This window comes from Tenebrio molitor, chromosome 2 (genome assembly GCF_963966145.1).
Source record: "Tenebrio molitor chromosome 2, icTenMoli1.1, whole genome shotgun sequence".
Classification (NCBI taxonomy): Eukaryota; Metazoa; Arthropoda; class Insecta; order Coleoptera; family Tenebrionidae; genus Tenebrio; species Tenebrio molitor.
In genome coordinates this window covers 20,419,731-20,440,085 of record NC_091047.1, presented here as the reverse complement: position 1 = coordinate 20,440,085, position 20,355 = coordinate 20,419,731, and the positions used below count along the sequence as shown (strand labels likewise).

The following is a 20,355-nucleotide window of genomic DNA, read 5'->3' as shown; positions in this document are numbered from 1 at the left end:
TGCAATCATACAAGCATACGCTAATGATAAAGTAAAGAAATTGGTTTAGTTTTCATTTAAAAATGTTGCTTTTTTGTTGGTTCATTTGGAAAGAAAACAGATTTTTTTCTATTCCCGTTGTCGATAAGACAACATAGGAGTGTATTGTTGTCGCAATTAACAAATTAGTCTCGTTTATAACTGTCCAAGGTTCTAGACGTAAACTTTTAGGACGAGGAAAACATGGCAGGATGCCTTTAAGGTATTTCTTAAAATACTGTGCGGCATCCTTCTGGCGCCACTGTTACCTAATAACTCAAAAGTTTGGCGGATTAATTTTGGAGCAGGTAGATATCCCTTCAGTTCCTTACCTTCATGAGAAATATTTTTAACCGGTGGCGATAAATACCCACGCGACAAATTTAATAAAGGTTGTTGCACTTGAATTATTGTCACGCATCCAAATGCATTAACTCGCCTGAAAGTGACAGGCCAACGCTTTTTTCAGGTGGTGAAACGGTTACATCAGCAGCGCGAACACGAGCCCGGATCACATGATGACAAATTCCTCCGGTACGAATCAACTTTTATTGTAGACAAAAATCCTCACATGTTCATGTAAAATCTCGAGGCTAACCATTTTGCACCCACACAGATATTTTAGTCTCTCCTGAGTCCCCTAAAGTTGGCACGGCTCCAGGGCCGGCACACGACACGTTTCACGACGAAAACTTCGCAGGGGTCCGACATTTGTTTTTCCACTAATTACGACTTCATCGCAGATTCAGCCGAGTGCATCTCCGATTTAGTCCGGGGTGGTTTTTGCCCTCGGCTGCGTCACCTATTCAGATGCTGAATTAATATCTCGTCCCGGAAGTGCACCGTGGCCTTCGGAAAACCTAGCATGGCGAATTTAATTTAGCCGGGAGAGCTCATTGTAATTTAGTAATAAAGTCCAATTATACCTAGTGTAATTTTCGAGTGATATAATCCGGGAGACACCAGGTCTGCAATCGTCTCCCGGCCGGTCACAGTTTAGCAGGTATTATTTAATTTAGATTATCTTGTTTCAGACCACGGGGCCACTTAAGGGTTCTAATTAACGAGGATTGAGAGATTATATAATCTCATTTGCCGCGTGACCTGTAAGCTGTTGCAAGACATTTCATCGGACTCGCTCAGTCGTTCCTCTCGCCCGTTGGATTACATTCGCAAAATCTTTGTTGCCATAAATGGATAATTAAATCACCAAGCGAAAATTACAGGATTACAATAAAAATCGTTGTTTCGGGGCTGAACGCCGCTTCCCCAAGATATGTGCCAGGAAAACACTTTATTACGAAAACATTAATAAAAGAGATATTTCAGTCACATTACTTCATGCTTAGAATAATAGTCACCAAGTTTTATTTATGACAATTTTCAGTACATTATATGTATAACCGCATGATGATAATTTCCTCACTCGTCTTCACAATCTTCAAAACTCTTCAAACAATGTTTAACAAGAGTTGTCCAATTTTGATATATTGATGAACTAAGCTAAAAGGTAATTAATCAACTTAAGTACATAACATTTTTGTTTTACAATACAAAAATTTCCGATAATACTGCGGAATCTGGAAAAGTGCCCCGAATGCTTGCAGCGTTTCCACGTTGAATGGCAAGGGAAATCCTCTCAAAAACGAATTTCTTTGACTTTGAATCGCCTGATTAGGCAATAAGTTGACGAGATGGTGAAGGATGCTTTTTTTTAATTCTTCAGCAACATCTTCATTGAATGAAACTAATGAGTCATCCGAGGACAATAATTTTACAGCTCCTTTGATATCAAAATCGGCTACTTTTGCTTCCACTTTCTTAGCTAATGATAAATTTGTACGTTTCTTAGAAACAGTTCGTATTTGAGGAACTTCAAAATTAAAAAGATTTTCTTTTATATGCTTATTCAAGGACTTATCAGATTTCTCTGCTACAGTGAAAGCTCTATGGGAGAAAAGCAAAAGATTCTCAAAGGATTGATTTGGTCGAAAGACAATTATTAATAATCGAGCTTAATTTATCGGCAGCTAAATGTCTACAAGCTTTTGGTAATCTTCTAATAGTTGGTAACTGAAGTTTTAAATTAATAAGCAATTTTGTGATTGAATCGGTTGAAGAAAAAGTAGAAGAATTTGATAGATTATTATCGATATAATATTTATCTACGTGAATTTTCAATCTGTTATTATCTTTAAAAGATTTTCCAGGACATAGAGTACAAGGTAATCTTTGATATCCACTAAAATGACTACTTTGAGATCCGAATTGCTTCTCATAATCCATGGAATTAGATGGAGTGTTATTAATTGCTTCATTTTTTCTTCTTGTGCTATTATTTTTTTAACAAAATAATTTATTAGTTATTAATTATTCTTCATAACTTAGCAATTGTTGACTTCACAAATCACTGTCAAAGATATCCAGGATAGTTTTCAAAATTTTTATACACGTCTACCAAGGATCATGGAAATCAGAAATAATTAGGCAATCTACAAGTGTGTTTCTTTTTAAATTCCTTTATTTCCGTTGCTACAATTAATTTTTAAAAATCTCCAAATCGACCAAATTTTGAGACTTTTGTTTGCAAAAAAATTAATGTTCTCACCCATCCGTTGAAATAATAAATTTAGTATTTTTTAAATTAGGGAAACATCCTTGCTATTTACTTTCACAATGACAGCACGAACTGCACAATCACTCATCACAGATTCTGAAACATTTTTGATTGGTTTTATTTTAAATGTGGTTAGTGAAAATGACACATAAAATTTGTAATCGTGGATAAAATATCTTAATTTTTCAATTAGAGACACAATCACACAAAAATTTAAAATTATTATTAAAACCACGTAAGCACAATTTCAGTTAATCATAAAATTATAGCTTTCAATAATCAAAAGGCAATATTAAAAATAACTAAATTAATAATTAGAACCGTGGTAATGTGCAGAATAAAGAATTAATAATGGATCCAAAACGATGAGTATCGATATTGCTACGAGGTGCAACAAATGTTGCAGGTAAACCCGACACGATCATTGCATTTAAATGTGTGTTTATCATACAAAAACAAATTCAAATCCCACATTAGAAAAAATTGTTGTGGACCCACGATTTTGTGCTTACTGACCAGATATCGGAATTTTTAAACCGCCTTTATTGTATCAAAAATAGCCGGTGCGTGTTCAATTAACTCTAACATGCGTGTTCACAGAAGTAAAAACAAAATTCGACGAATTTATTAACATGCCAAAACTCTAACTAAATTGATAATTACACCAGTTAAGGCCAGAAATTAATATGAGCAAGTTTTAATTTTCGCAGATCTGGTGTGCCGATACACAGAAAATAATTAGCGACCGCCTCAATAAATAAAATACAATTAGCGGTCATTATTTCTCGAGCTTGTATACTTCAAAGTAGTGTCAAAATTATACAGTACCGGCGATAAAATCTCATTTTCACGACTGCTCCACGTACACGAAAATGTGTGTATTTTACGATGCAATTGTAACATTCTTTATGTTTTTGCGTCCTTTATAAAGCCGTATCGTCTTGGTAATTAAAACGCCGTTTTGCACATGGTAGATGTGGAATAGCGAATTCGTGTTGTCTAAAATGTTGAATTTTATCGCTCCACAAAACTTAGCGGACTGCTCACTTCTTATTAAAACGTTATGCAGATTTTACTAAGTTGGGATAAAGTATTTTGACCGTGTTACGTCCGACTATCTGTGTTTCAATGTAAGACCATAAACTTGTAAATCATGCGATAAAACTCCGACTTGATGGAGCTGAAGCGTGCGGCAATTGCTGAATTCAGGAGCAAAATAAGGAATCACAGTTTAAGAGACTTTCACTGAAAAAGTGTGTTACAAATTAATAAGTAAATTCTATTTTTACATCATAACAATGATTCAGTGGATTCTGTAGCAGTCTTTTGGATATTCCTTGTTTTTACAGCTCTTTTTTTCAATTTTTTTTATCTAGTACTGATAAGATAGTATGACATTATAGATCCCATGTCACTCCTGGATTAATGAGTTATTCAATATTGAAAGTCCTGTCGAAATCAGTTCAATATTTATGACTGCAGAGGCGAACAAACATACAAACATTCATACATTACCTCTCCTCCGGACCAAAAACGAATTTTCTCAACCACATTTCTGTAAATTCTACGTGGCGAATCTATTATTGTCTAAGAAACTAATATAAGCAACACATTTTAAAGGATTTACTGAACTATTAATCTCTGAATAAAAGACTATGATACGATGTAAATGTTTTAACCGGAACTGAAACTGAATTCGTCCATTTTCAAGTCAAATATTATTTGAAATAATCGCGTTTTTTATGCAACAAGCGGTTTTTTCCTGAACAAATGTTGACTTTTGCATACGATCCGAAGCACTGATTTAGACTTTGTAGACCCACGCGCGAAAACAAACATTCCTAATGTTATTTTGTCTTTGTGAGATTAAAGGATTTAGCGTGGTGTTTGGAATGGCATAAATTTGTGATTAATCCGGAGGCAGTTATAAAATTCTTGAGCAGTCTTCCCCTTTTGGTGATGCAGATCTTGTCTCGCATTAATCAAACGAACAGCATTACTGAGCCAAAGTAATTTGGATGGAAACACACCAGCACGTACTACGGAAAGGAATGTGAAGTTTCACAAATAAATCTTATTGTTGCGAGTTGGCGCCATTGTTTGCACATCCTTTGACCAACGGCCCCGTGCCAAAGCCACTTATGCCACATCTGGTCTCACTTTCATTGATGAGGAAGGTTTAAATCGTGCTTTGTAAAAATAGACACGCCCCGACACTTGGGGAATTTCAACGATGTCGACGAAAGGACATTTTGGGTGCTCGATTTAACGTGTTGTTTGTTGTCTGGGAAATGTGCAACTGGTTTCAGTTGGCTCGGGTGGGCAACATTGTCTTCTTACACTATATTTAGATCTTGCAGTAGACACCGTGTTATACAATTTTTGTTTAAAAAAGGCTACAGAGTTCATATATTTCTGCAGTGTATTTTATGCAGATTACCATAATGTTATTCTTTAAAACATCAAAGAAATGAAAACTCAGTAATGGAATACGGCCGCCTAAAGATATATTTAAATTGAAAAAATACATAAAATTAAAAATAAACTCATCTAAATCAGAACATCTACTCAGACTCTCCAAAACTGCTGACATGATGAACCTCAAATTAGATTTTACTAGGTAATGATAATTTCCGATCTAATAACTGTCTTTCATACAAAAATATAATAAGAATAATAACAGAAATTAATTATAGAAGTTCACAAGTTTTTATATTTTTGTTCTCTATCTCTATCGCTATGTTCTCGTTTCCAAGTTTTTAAATAACTAAAGATGCTTCAATTCTCGAACGGAGGATCCAAGAAAATTCTGCAAACGCTACACCAAATACAATACTAGGAACATGCTTTGGAGCAGAAATGTTAATTACAATTGTGACCCTCTACCTGCTACGTGAATTCTTGAATGATTAAGCTCCAAATAAATTAAATTTTCCATTTTATCTTTCCTAATACCAGGTAATAATTGTTTTCAATTTTCAAAAATAAAAAATGGAAACATTTTCTGTTTTTCAATGAAAAATTAAAAGATGGATCTTTAAAACTTGTTAGTGGCCACAAATTTGTCAAACGCCACCGAACTTGGGTTAGGCAAATATAATCATGGATATAATTAGTACCGTATTCTGAAACTAATTAAATATTTGCCAGTATTAAGTCACACCTTTGTTGATAATGCGCTGAATTTTCTATTAGTCATAAATCACGTTTGGAATAACTTTGGGGTATCGGTAATAGTTGGTACGACAAGCATCTCTTCTTCGTACCAATTAGTCGGTACTATTGATAATTTGTAGCTGACCGCGGGTCACTTGTGGAATGCATTGTGCGAATGCACAAATGTCTCTTAATGTCCACACTAATTAATCGGTGCCCTAGTTGAATTAACACTACTGTTTATATCCCTTTCTTGTACTCAGAAGCTGAAGAGAATATAACACCATGATTTTCTTTGCCTCGATTGCATCTAACATTACTGACCTATTAGTCACCCATTTTGTTTCCTTACGGATTTAATTCAGATAAATTAATTTTAATTAAGAAATTCTCAATACACCATAATTTTTTTAATGACAAAAATGTAAACAAAATTATTTATATTATAATTACACATTAATATCGAACAACTCTACTCTGCAATTTTTTATACCTACCCTTTAATTAAATATTTTTCAACTGCAATTAAATGCAGATGTATAGACATATTTGTGCAATTTAACTCTTACATAAATGGCAGATTTTTTGGATAGAACACTATGACTTAAGTGACTGAGTTTATTTTGCAATAAACTTTATAAAAAATTTCATGAAAGTACTTCTGTTGCCAGGTAGCATTGTTGTCACTACTACCGCGCGTTCAAATGAAATCCTGGACTGGGAGGGCGTTGGAAACCGTCAATTGTTGTGCTTTTTTGAAGAGTAGATTAATTGGAGCATGTTGACAGCTAATCTAAAATTTAGAGCCAAAAAATTATTTCTTTTTTTCTTTCTTTGCAATGTTTGACATTAAAAATAGAATAACTTAACGATTCCTATTCTCGAAGCATATATTTAAGGGCATCCTTTGCTAAAAACAAACATGTTCAATTATGTCCCGCTTAAACATAAACAAATGTCATTTGTGTCAAACGGCGGGAAATTCGAACTTTACACTGTTCTAAACGGTTTCATTTGAACGCGCGATATAACACACTTGTAGTAAAAATTACAGATTATTATTGGTGATAAAATTTTATGTACTCTTTGAATATGTGTATATGTATCTGTATCTACGAGTAGATAAATAAATCACTCAGTCATAAAAATTCCTCACTACTGACTTCTCCTACAGGTTTTGTGAAAACTGGGAATAATATTTTCATCATGTTCAAAATACAAAAATTTTATAATTGTGTCAAAGTGTACTTAATTAGCTAACTCTCAAACATCCTTATGTTTTATCAAATTAATTACAATGAAAATGGAATTAAAATTAAAGGGCATTGTCCAAAAATTTTTTTTTTGCTGTTTTTTGTGAATGAAATAATATATGCACAAATACTTTTACATTTTTTTATTTTCGTGGAAAACTTTTTGAACAAGTTAATACAAGTTTGGAAAATATAACACCATTATTATTATTATTTTCACCTCATGACAGATATTTTCAATTATTTTACTCTTTACTCTTTAGGAAGATTATCTAGTTAATCCAAGATTTTTTTGACAAGTGCATACTTATCTTATGACACTTAAGCTCCAATTTATTTGTCGTAAAAATAAAAAACGCATTCTGTCTAAGCTAATTGCAATAAGTTGTTAGCCGATTTGAGCAGCGTAAGTGTCGTGATTGTGAACCTGTTCAAAATATCCATTTATAAAAATAATACCTCGATATTCCAAAGCTGAATCATGTAAATCAATAAGTCGTCCCATTTTAGAGAGGGAAACGTTATAGTCCTGTATCTAGGCAATTTCCATCCCTACAAGGCCGTTTAAATCTGGGTGTTTGCGAGGAAAGCTCTCCGGCTTTGGAAAAACTTTTTCCCTGAGGAAATTGTAACGCTTATTTGCTCTAGTGAGATAATTAAGCTCGTGACGTAATCTGTTTATGATATTAAAATAAACGTTTCTATAGCGTATGTGTGCGATACAATACGTCGCGGTGTTCGTGGATGTTCCTAAGCCATTGTTCCGGAGCTTAAACGGCACAATGCAGACGTTTTGCGCTTTGTTCCCTCTGATGACTTATGACGTTTTAACATACGTTCCAAATGCTAACAAAAACCAACTTATCTGATGCTACCTACATTTATGAATGGTGTTTTACTTCAATTACAACAACAAGCGACTTGATAACGCGCCGAGAATATTAACAACGACGATGTTGTTGCTCTAGTCTAGTCGGACAAAGATGTAAGAAACGCAACAAAAATTACAAGGATTGGAGAGAGGATCGTAAACCGTGCAAAATATTATTCTAAAACCGTAAAGTTTATTTAACGCTGCACATATTGTACATTTCGCTATGAAATTACAATTTCCGGGCTAGGTAAGCAGTTTATTATTCCATGACTCAGATCGGGATAAATGTGGAATCGGGAAACGTTTCGTCTTGGTTCAAATCGTTTTGTTAAGTGATGGTGTACAAGACATTTCAACGGAATGTCAACGATATCTGACATCTAGCTTCAATCAAGATAAAATTATCCACGTGTAAATGTTTTGTTTTCGAAATGCGACATAAAAATAAACACGAAGCATTTGAATAAAATCTAGGTTGTACTAGTTTGCTGACACATAATTTATATAGTTTTCTTTGTTTTGTAGTTCTTAATTAAAATATAACCTGCGCAAACACTCATATTTTCATATTATGTAATTTAATTATCGTGGATTTATTTAGAGATTTTGGAAACTTGTATTTCAAATACATTCGAATTTAGAAACCTCAGGTACAATGATCAAATTACAATAATGTCTTCAGCACTCTTTGACACTAATGTCTTCAGCACTCTTTGACACCGTCTTGGTTTCCTTGATCATACTTACAGTAAAACGCTACTGCATAGTAGAAGTCTTGGATTTTCTCATGGGCTATGAGTCATATCTGCGTAAACGACAAATATCGGTCTAGAGTAGGCGCTACAAAGCGACCGGAAAACATAGACATTCGTTACGTTAGTTTCGTCTCTCTCATGTCTGTTTTCAGTTTTCGATTACAGATTTTTTACTCGTTTATCGCTCCGCCTTCGCGCAGATATTTTCAAGGTCACAGCCCAAGAGAGAATCCAAGACATCTAACAGAGAAAACACATACAAGATTTATGTCTACGTAAACTTATTACAAGACCAAAAATTTTCATTAAACTAAAACCGTCAATAAAGAAAAGTATTGGTCAGTTTCAATTAATTTAATTTTTTCTTGTTCTTTTCCTGTTTTTTGACATTTGTGTTCTATTCCTAGTATCTCATTGATGTTTCAATAAAATATGTGTAGATAATATGTTTTCAAATGTGTATCAAATATTTTTTGAAGCAACAAAGTTCAACTAAGAAATAATAATTTCACGAATCATCAAGCTAAAATTTTTATGTAAAACTGTCAAAGAAACAAAAGAAATGCCAACATTATTTTATTCGCAATATGACATTAAATATGTACTTTAAACTAAAAACACATTACACAATGAGTTCTATTATTTTATTCACATGTTACATATCTGTTATTACACGAATTGTTATTAGACAAATTGTGTCCATTTATGTTGCTTAGATTTGTCTATACCCATAAATGGTAATGTAATGTCATGTTACACGATGGAGCTTTTATTAAGTAAAAACAAACACAATAAACAACATTTTTTTATAACTTTTTTAAAGCTTTTTGTTATTTCATTTAATATTTAAGTTACATTGTACGAGAATAATAAAATCTGAATTTATGTTGCAGCAATGTTTCCTCCCGTTGCGCTGGAACGTTAACGAAGTTTAACTTGTCGTTTCATTTAGCTGATGGACAAGCCAAAAATAATCCCACCTTTGTGCAAGTCGATTGAGAATCCATGAATCACACCGTTGCCGTGGTTTGAAATATTATGTTTGCCATAGCTCACAAATGTGTATCCGGTGTGGTACTATTGAAGCCATATGAGAGGCAGTCTCAGACAAAAAGCTAAAAAGCACATCAAAGAAATAAAATTTATGGATTACTCGGGCATTTTTTCGGGCTTCACCACCATGTGAGGTTAGTGTAACGTAACGAAAATCGTTTTGGTACAACAATTACTCACAAATTCAACAACAAAGAGATATAATATTATTTCATCCAAAGGCTGTTCAAAAGGGAATCTAATACAAGCACTCAAAGCGTACTAGTGTTATTTGTGGAATTTGCAATTAGTCGGGGTCAAAGGGTTACTAAATGAATTATTAACATCTTCTTACAATCGCTATAATCATTTAAATAAACAACCCCAACTATTCTAATAAAAACTGCATAGTACAGGACCGTCTCCAAAGAGTTATAAATTTTCCAAAGGTTTACCCTACAAACAACAATGACTCCCTTCATTGTCGCACATTTAAATCTTCTTTCTTACTGCATTGTCAGATCGTTAAAACTAAATTACTCTTGTTACACCAACTCCACTTTATTACCGTAAAAACTTGCAATTACACTGTCGTTTAGTAATAAAAAACTTGAAACGCTTCCTCACTTCTCTTTGACGTTATTTATTACACACCCAGATAATTAACAAAAATAGAAAAGAAGAATACAATAAATAATCGTTTTCAACTCAGCGTTTGTGACTAATTGTTAATGTCATAAAAATAAATCTACATAAACAATTTCAAGGACAATTAAAATTTGTATGTTGAATACTGACTCTTAAAAAAGAACTACCGGTAATAAAAAACCGAAACCTACTTCAAAACACCTGTTAATGTTGTCGTTTTGCTAAAAATACCAGCACAATTTTAAGAACTTGTTAGAGGTGAGTCTGGGAGAACCATCCTGGGAATTATTACTTTGAAATTGATAACAGAGAAGTGGACGAGTGCGCTTGTGCCAGGTACGCCACTGACAGACCAATTTCCCTTACTCTAGACTTGGACTCGTCCAACTGCCCATCTTTACTGTAGGCTCATTTCTAGAGACGACTAAGAAGGTTTCTATAGATGCAGACATTTTTCGTAAAATATAAGCGTTTAGAAAAAAAAATAATCTGATTTAATAGTTTTTAAATGAAATAATAACTTCTCGAATTTTTACACAAAGTTAACGAAAACATTTTCATTAATAAAAATTTTGAAAGAATTTGAACGCCACTCTGCCTTAGTTAAATTATTCATTTTTCTGGATTTTTCGTTTCTGCGTATATACACAATAAGTGTTTTTAACGTCAGGATACGAGTATTACTACCACGTTTACAATTATTCATGCCGTCTAATAATAAAGTCAAAATGCACATAAATTTTGTTACATAGAGCATCTGTTTGACTGTGACATCATCTTGGGTCAACGTTTTTAAAACACTTCCTTTCAAATTAAAAAAATATATTTCTCAACAAATCAGTGGGAGAGATTATAAGAAAAAATTCAAACCCAAAGCTGTGTAGTATTTTCTTCCGTTACACCAATTTTATAAAAGTATGGAAAAATAAAAAAAAAAATCTTGTTTAAAAATAGGCCACCTGTTTTACACTATCGTAAAGAATTAAACAGGTGCTCCAGCGGAGCTCGAAATAGCATAATAGTAATTTCAATTACTACAAAAAATGTTGGAACTTTTCCAAATTTAAATCGAAATTTAGGATTCAAAGTTCATAAAGAATATTTGTTGGTGCGTTTTCCGAAAGGAGGTCATGGTCACCTCACCGGTCCGATCACGTGAAAATACCTCCACATTATTTTTTCAACATTCTAATTTTGTCTCAGGCGCAATAATTATTTTTGATCGGCACATTTTCAATACAGTCCGAAGCAATATTCGCTACCAATTAGAAAACCATTTCCAAGGTTAGTGTGGCAGGTCAACCCTAGGAGCTTTATTTATAAAATCTAGCTAACGTAAATACATTCTGTAATGGTAAACAGTGCAAAATCCTTAGAGCTGCTGCTCCAGTGTACACCAAACCCCGGTGTTAACGATCCTTGGAAAAATAAATAATTTCTTCCTCGCAGTAACCCAATCTGAGCAATTTACATGTCATAAATAATCGATTAAAAACCGTTACACTTCCCCTATAAATATTTAAACTTTTAGCTTGACGACCCTTCCCTAAATAACTTAGATGACCATTTAAACAGCTTTAATGCCCCACAAACCTCAGTCGTAATTGATTTGATAGTACGACTTAAATCACGCAGAGGTGAGCTTGTATATTGCCAATTTCCTTGATGTTTGGCCAGTTATATCGAAACAAGTTTGTACATACTCGCTTATTATTAGAACACTTCACTCTACCAAATCTACAAAATATGTATTTTATTTTTTTGTGGCTTTGTTGTGGATGCTGAAGGTGTAGGAAGTGGAAGTTCACTCAACTTTTTCCACGTCGGAATGTCGAGCTTGGAAAATTTCAGCCAGATGTGTCCTTCAGGGTGGGCTTTGCCAAATGACCAAATTCAGGAAACCCGGCTCAACTACGTAGGCAAATTAATCGGGTTTAACAATCTAGATTGAGATTAAAATAGCGCCTGCCCATTTATTTTCATCTCTTTTGTATCAAGGTGCGCTTTCGCCGTCCTCGGGGGAGGAAAGTATAAAAAACATTTATTGCTAGGATATCGTGCACAAAACGGTGGCTTTTGGTAAAACTTTATTAAAGGAAATTTTAACTGTTCATAATTCCAGCTGCTGCTCTGGGTTCTTAACACTACGATGTACTTTTCAAACCTATTCATAAAGGTCAGATGGCAGACTTAGTTCAATCCTTTCATACATCTCATCTGAAAGGTGTGTTACGTAAATTGAGTGGTATTGAAGATTTGTAAAAATATGAGCAATTATTGTAAAATTAGATGGTAGTTAAATGCCAAACTGCGTACACCACACTGGTAGTACTAATGCCAACACTTTTTTTAAATGCGAATTTACGGGTGTGTTTCTACAAATTCGTTTTAAAAATAGAAGTCAGAATAAAAACTGTTTTGTTTAATTTTTTATTCTTGGTAAGCAGATGTTATTTTATCAAATGCAAGCATCAGAGACACATTTGATGCGAAACATTTCACAGTGTGCTATTATTTTTACTCGACTACCAAAGGGAGATGTGGGTAAAATGTATGTTCGTTCACCTCTGTAGTCTTAAATATCAAACAGATATCAATGGCACTTTCACCGCTAGATAGCTTATTTATTCAGGAATGACATAACATATAAAGTATCACAGTATTTTTTCAGTAGTAGGTACAAAATTTAAGTACATAGAGAGTTGTAAATATATTTTCTTGCATCTAAGCGTGAATATCTCCAGGCTGATAGATAAACAATTTGTAAACAGAATTAATCTGCACATAGGGTACGAGTAAAATTCAATGGATTACTAAGAAAAAATACAAAAATATTGTAGTTTGTTAACATAATTTTTAGAATCTGCGTCTCTAATAGGTCTATTATTGTATTCAATTTGGAGTCGTTTATGGCTATCTCTTAAAGCACTCGTAGTTTAATAGATCTGTAGGAACATTTTTATCAATATTTCAGTGTATTCTTGTCATTTACACCAAAAAACTTCCAATATTAATGTTCAAACTCTACTTTTTAAGATATGTTGTAGATGTAGTTGCATCCGTTACCTTGAATTACCAATTAATACAAAATTCTCTAGAATTTTAAAATTTAATTTTTTATTTAAAAATTAAAACAAGGGTGCAAATTCTAAAAAATAACAAACACTCGTTTTATAAGGGCATTGGCGCACTCGTCCCATACAAAACTCCCCTAGGGGTCGTTTTCTACACTTGGACTCGTGCGCTAAATCAACCCTTATAAAACTCGTTCTTTAATATACTATTAATTAACGCGAGATTAAGATCGGTTGCGCTGATTTGGTAGGTGCTAGGTATATAAAATAAAATAAATATTTATTGTTTATGTAAGACAATAACTAGTTTAAAACCCAGTCTTCATTTCCAATTATTACAGTGTTAACGAGAATTCTAAAATTTATTTTAAAAAAAATATATTTCAATGAGCCAATAAAATTGAGAAATTGGCTGTAGGTAATATTTTATTATTTATGTACATTAGAAGTGATTTATTTGGTTCAGCAAAGAATTATTTATGTTAGAAATACTAGACAACTTTTGGAAAAAACATAAAAAATTTTCTTTAAAATGGGTACGGCCTGTTGAAACTTTTTTTTTCAAACAATCATATTATTATAAACGGTGTGTGGTACGGTGTAATAAATACAAATTGCCTTTCAAAAGTTAAAACCACAATTGTATATATCTCCCATCTTCAGTTGTGTTGTAATAAAATTGGCAATAAAACGTTACCCTTCACTGTTTATTATGATACAATATCTACGCAATAAAAAAGAGCATCAGGTTCTGAAAAATACGTATATAAAATCGAAAATCAGTCTAAAATGTAAACGTAAATCGATAATAAAATGTATGATATGTCCATCAAAATTCCAATTGTGTTTGTAATTTTTATAATTCATGGCATTAAATTGTATAGAAAAAAAAAATGAAATTACAGGTTTTAGGAGTATAAACACATTATTGTGTTACTCCTTTCACAATAAATTTATTATATGTCAGCCCACATCACTGCTAAAAAAAACTTTAATAGTCTAATTGCCATTTCCGTTGAAATAAAAATTCTAAAATTCGGGTTTTATAAACGTGTGCTGTGTATCTACAGGTTTCAGATAACTACAGACTTTTAATAAAAGAGAGTATAGAATCGCTTAATGTAGATGTAGCAAATGACCTGACAAATTTAGTGTGCATTTAGATTTTAGAGTATTAATCACCAGATAGGGCAGTTTGAAAGCAACGAGCTTGTTAAGCAGTTCTGCGATTTTAGCCGCGAAATTAGCAAAAGTGTCTTCGGGCGATGCTTCCTCATAACGACAATAATTCACGGACAAAAACCAGGAACACGTTGCTTGTAAATTGCAACTATCTGGATGCAACAATGTTCCGGATAATTAGTTCGCTGCTGTTGCACTTAACTACCTCCATTAATGCAACGCAATAAATCCCCCGAATCAAAGTGGTTAATATCTGGCACACTTACAGTTCCTCTGGAACTCCCGGCTGTCCAGGCATGTGACGGCACTGGCGCAAAACCAGAAAACGTAAACAAACACGATCTCGGTCGATTCGCCAAAAAACATATCCCTCGGGCGCATCCTGCACTGGGCCTAGCGACATCCGAAAAGTCCTAACCCATGCTTCGACGCGAGGAATCCGACTTTGTCCGCACCACAAATACTCTTGGAGAACGGTGTCTGTGACATTCTGCTCGACACATGTGACTTAAACTAGCTCGCGCCGATGTGGATCTAAAACTAAACTTTAACCCTACTTACACACGCGTTTGGCTTTTTACAGAATTCACTCCTACTCTTTGGATTTATTTTTTTTGCGAGTGCCTGTATTTATAGCGCGGATCTTCTTAGTATTTATCATTCTATTTGGAGGCGGCGGATTTATTGCTTTGTACTTCATCGTGCCGTTCGCATCGGGAATGTTTGTTTTAAGTAATCTTAACAGATGCATTTTAACGTTAAATACGTAAACATTCACTCGCATATGTCTGCGCTTGCACGGCCAAATTGCCTGCTGCGACTTGGGATTATTAATTATTATTGCAGTGCTTCCGTAACAAGCCAAGATGACTGTACTATGAGTAAATGTGGGGCTATTTCAATCACCGGGTCCTATTGTGCCGGAATAAAATTGTCACGAAAGTGCGTTTATTATGAGCTATTTTAAAATTCACAGGTGTTGGACAGGAAGATTAGGAAAAAAAAGTGAGCGCCCAACGTGGGGCTCGAACCCACGACCCTGAGATTAAGAGTCTCATGCTCTACCGACTGAGCTAGCCGGGCTTACTTCTGCCTTCTCAAAAACAAGAAAGTAACCGCTCTCTACCTTATTTATTTCTTTTTGAATCTAATGAAGTTAGTTATTAATATTAAGGGTCAGTTTACAAAAGCGAAATTAAGTTGATCGTAATCAAATGCGAGATTAATTGAACACGTGACTAGATTGAACGAATCGAAGTTGCGGATTCATGGGTTAATCGCGCATTAAAATTTAATTCGAATTAAATATTTAATTCTCTTTCTATAAACTGGCCCTTAATCTCTTAATTAATTTTAAAAAATCTACTACCAGAATCTTCTTTCAGTTATTACAGCACCACACAATCCACACCGCTCTGCGGTGTCAGCTGTCAGCGTTGAACGTAACCTAACTTTTTTAACGTAACTTATCTGATTATCTTAAGGAAATTAATGTGTTGTCTAAGGGAAATGTATTTGGTGGAGTTGTATATTACATCCTCATGTTTCGACACCGAAAGCGATATTGGTAAGATGATAACGTTAACTATTTTCATATATTCTTAGATTTCCAAATTGTTGAGGAAGAATAGTAGAAAACAGTGCAAAGATCTTTAAATGCATTAACTACACATTTTGAAATTGATTCGAAATTATCAAATAATATGTTTACAACTAATAGCAAAACTACCAAAGTAAAATTACATACTTAGGTACCTATTTAGTTTCAAATATTTTATAGATTGAAGTACCTATACAAAGTGTAACAAAATTCACGGATAAAGTCAACAGTAGGTACCTACCTACCTAACTTAAATACAGATAAAAGAACAGTAAGGAACCACAGAAGTATCAAAATTCATAAAATAATAAGTGAAACACAAAAATTATTTGTCAGTGCTGATCTCCGCAAACGTGAATTCTTTAAACACCAGTAATTTGTACTCGTTAAAATATTTGCTCATTTACAAAGTGAGTTGTTTCTATTCACAGATGTAATGTGATCCCACAAAAAAAAAATGTGGGTGAGATCGGTGGTCTGCGACCAACAACTTTCCTATATCTATTTATCAACCTTTCAGCAAACTCCTCATTCAAAGAATTCTTTCCTGGCACTGCATGAGCTGTGACACCATCCATTTCTAAAAAGATATTTTGAATCACCACCAACGGAACTTCGTGAAACTATATTTTGGAAGCTGTTTATCCACAATTCAAAAAAATTCTTTCAAGCAAGGACATTGTAAGGCTTAAATGATCTAATTAAAGAAATACCAAATATTCACACCAAACCTGTGCTGCAAACTAAACTGCAACCTCTAAACTAAGCATTTTCTCCTAACGAATTCAAAACAGCAGGTTCTCTTTGAGGTGTCTTTGAAGTCATTGGACAACCTCTATCCCCATAAAATGCACCCATGGGTGCTACGCTTCCTGTTTCTCTTATTCTTCGGTCCAGTCATTTAAAAACATCACATCTTAGAGGTCTTCGCTTTGGTTCTTAGCAGCAGATTCTTGTCCATGTATTGTTGCTTGAGGACATTTTATTACTCCTATAAAATTTCAAAAAAACTTACAATCATAAACGAGACTAGAAATAACAATTGTGAATCAAAGGAAGAATTTAAAATACAAAAGCAACGGAAATTAAGACAAACCTTGAAATTAATTGGATAATGATAATGGTATTGTATGTACATTATAAGCAAATTTAATTTTGATTCATTTACCTTGATATATTTTATAATTATAAGTGACTATATTCAGATAAAATCGACACAAAATTCGTTGTTGGAAATGCTGAAAAGTTAAAATTGTTATTACACTAACCCCTTAATAACTAATCAAAATAGATGGAGTCAAAAGTGCAACTTTTGGAACTTTGTAGCTTCAAAATTAAAGGACATGAAACTTTTTAAAACATTTTGCTAATGATCTTCTAGCATTAGTTACCAGCATACCGTTGAGCTGTTTCGCGAATTGAGAATACCACATCTTCAGGTTATTGTCATCCTTATTGCGTATGAATAAAGTCGTAATATTTGCAGCATTAGTGGGTATCTAAATGGGGTAACTTACCAAAAATAGAGACACTCACAAGCTAGCAATTACAATCTAAGTTTAAACAAAGCACATTACATATTATATAATTTTTTATAGTTGTGCGTAGAATTTAATAATAGCGTTTAAGCAGCTCGGCGGCCTGTTTCAGGAAATTTATGACAATAGTAACCCCTCATTGTTGCTTAAACTTAGCAATTTAAGAATTTTACATAACAATAGCGCACCAGGTTAATTAAAAAGCAAGACCCTTTTTATAAGACAACGTTTCGACAAAATTCACGCTCGAAAATAAATCATAATAAATCAAAACGTAAACATGGAGAGATGTTGCGAATATTTGGCTTAAAATCAGTATAATATATTAATTTTAAAGCAGTCAGCTGTTATCTTCTATTTCTATTCTTACTATTTGGGAGCGCGCCGTTTTCACTCGACCATTCTAATAATAACTCCACAACAAACTAACCTCGTTCTCTTTTAAGGGCAATGGAAACAATCTTCGGGTGCGTTTTTCGTTTTGGATTAAATTTTCCTCGCGACCATAAATAATAGTGTTTTGCGATGTTTCTTGCGAGACGTCGGCAACAACTCGAAACACTTTTTTTGGGGAAAAAATCGTGTTTACAAAGGATAACAAACGACTTCCGAGGACATACAACTTCCGTGACTAGCCCCATATCTCTTATATACCATCTATGGCGGCTTATCTCCGTGTAAATTAGACAGAAAACGATAGGATTCGTAAACGCTCGCTCCGCATTTTCCTCAAATTTTCGCCGATAATTATATCGATAAGGTCACACAGGAAAGGACGAGGGCCGACCGAACTCGCCTGAATTATTTCTGAAGACGAAGTTTGTCGGTTCGGAATGGAGCGTTTACACTTTATTAAAAAAGAAGCGCAGCCATGTTGGAAATTTACGATTTCCCTTACACGTAAATCCCGAAGTTGTTGGCTTGGAACGCAGGAGTTTTTAACAGATAGCTCATTTGTCATTGATATCTATACTCGTTCGGGCTGCAGCTATCAAACACCAAAGTAATTTCGACAATTTTCCTGCAAAATACGACTCTTACTGCCTTACACCGACTTTGTGTATTGATTGTGGTGAAACGGGCGCCACTGCTCCCTTTTTACAGCACCGACAGCTTTGTCTCTCTTAAATGCGATAATTACTCCAGCGGTAAACGCATTTACCACCAATTCTACACGTTCACAGGGTCTCACTCGAAAATTCCCAGAAATATTCATGATAATCTCAATGTAAACAAACTATTGTTAAACATAATAAACCAACACATGCAAATAGGCCATAAAATATGTACTTCTTCTCTGTACAAAAATTAAAATAAACACAACTTCCGGAAACTAAAATGATGAATATGAATATCCACTACTTACCTTATTATCTATTCGGAAAGGTTTGCATATTCAATAACTATCATCAACAAAACTCTAATTCCAAATGAGTGGTGACAACTCGCAGGTAAAATTTCATGTGTTTATTTAGAAGACAATTCAGAATAATACAACTACAAACTCGGTCGAGCCGTCTGTGGACATTTCAACTCCTAGGATTTGAAGTGTTTCAAGTCCGGTTACAAAAAACCTTCAACCGTTTCTATAAACACAAAGTACTACAGTCAAACTTTTAATTCTTGTTCTTGGTAGATAGGTATATCTTTTTTTCTATTAAGTAGAGTATGTCTACCTACCTACAATTTTCCAATGTATAAATTTGTCACTTGTTTAACAAGTGTTGAATTGGGGCATTAAAACTTTCTACATCTTAGGTATAGTACACAAACATTTTCCACTTCGAAACTTAGCTATGTAAAAAAGTTATCACATTATAGATATTTATTTTTAAGGAAAAGGGAGTTTATGTTATTATAATGCACATCATACGTCAGAAAGTAAAGCTTTTTCTTCTTCGTATTGTCTACAGTGTCAACTAAATCTGAATAACACGAGGACTTCTCGTCTTCGTACGTAGCTCCCTGTGGAAACAGACAAAGCGTAAGAACTCCGTCTAATTTGCTTCAAAATATTTTAGAATCAAGTTAAATTTAAACTCTCAAATTTGTTATTATTTTTAAATTTGGTTGTCTTCATTATATCAGTTCAAAGATATTTTACTGTTTCAAAAAAATCACTTTTTCATGCCGCCGGCCGTTATCGACGGTTTTGCATGATTCAAAATCCGCCGAGAACGTAAAATTCCCGGCCTAGTACTTACAAAAGTGACCTTGACTAAAAATTCGCTAGAGAATAGGCAGGCAGCATTGAATATAGCCAACGGACTCCGTTTCGGCTCAGGAACGCGAGGGTCGCGGGTTCGATTCCGCTTGTGAAACAAATTTTTTACTTTTTAAAAATGATTTAAATTTGTCGGCATGAAAAATTTTGTGCATTACACGTCCAGAAAATGTTTTGCTAGTGCTCGTGTTGCTTCGCCTCGGCTACGCAATATCACTCACACTCGCAAAATATCATTTTCTGGACTTGTGATCCAAATAACTATAGTTGCGCTACAATGTCTCAAGAAAGACTGATTAGATTGGCACAACAATAAGGATATTGCTGGAAGATGGACTTCTCAGAAAGTATTAAAATAAAGCAGAGGAAAGCTCACAAAGCCAA

The 20,355-nt window shown here is 33.9% G+C and overlaps 1 protein-coding gene and 1 non-coding gene across 7 annotated transcripts in view; both read right to left on the bottom strand.

Moving 5' to 3' along the window:
• side (sidestep) overlaps positions 1–15,173 on the bottom strand; it is a 90,036-nt gene extending 74,863 nt beyond the window's left edge. For 5 of the 6 annotated variants that reach the window (XM_069038074.1, XM_069038076.1, XM_069038077.1 and 2 more), the window contains exon 1: positions 14,876–15,172. In XM_069038074.1, coding sequence (XP_068894175.1) covers positions 14,876–14,990 — 115 coding nt within the window. In that variant the 5' untranslated portion in view covers positions 14,991–15,172. Of the gene's footprint in view, positions 1–14,875 lie in introns of all 6 variants that reach the window. The other variant, XM_069038075.1, reaches the window with a different exon arrangement.
• Positions 15,174–15,619: 446 nt separating this feature from the next.
• TRNAK-CUU (transfer RNA lysine (anticodon CUU)) lies at positions 15,620–15,692 on the bottom strand. Its single transcript has one exon. It is a non-coding gene; the product is annotated as a tRNA-Lys (tRNA).
• Positions 15,693–20,355: the final 4,663 nt, after the last annotated feature.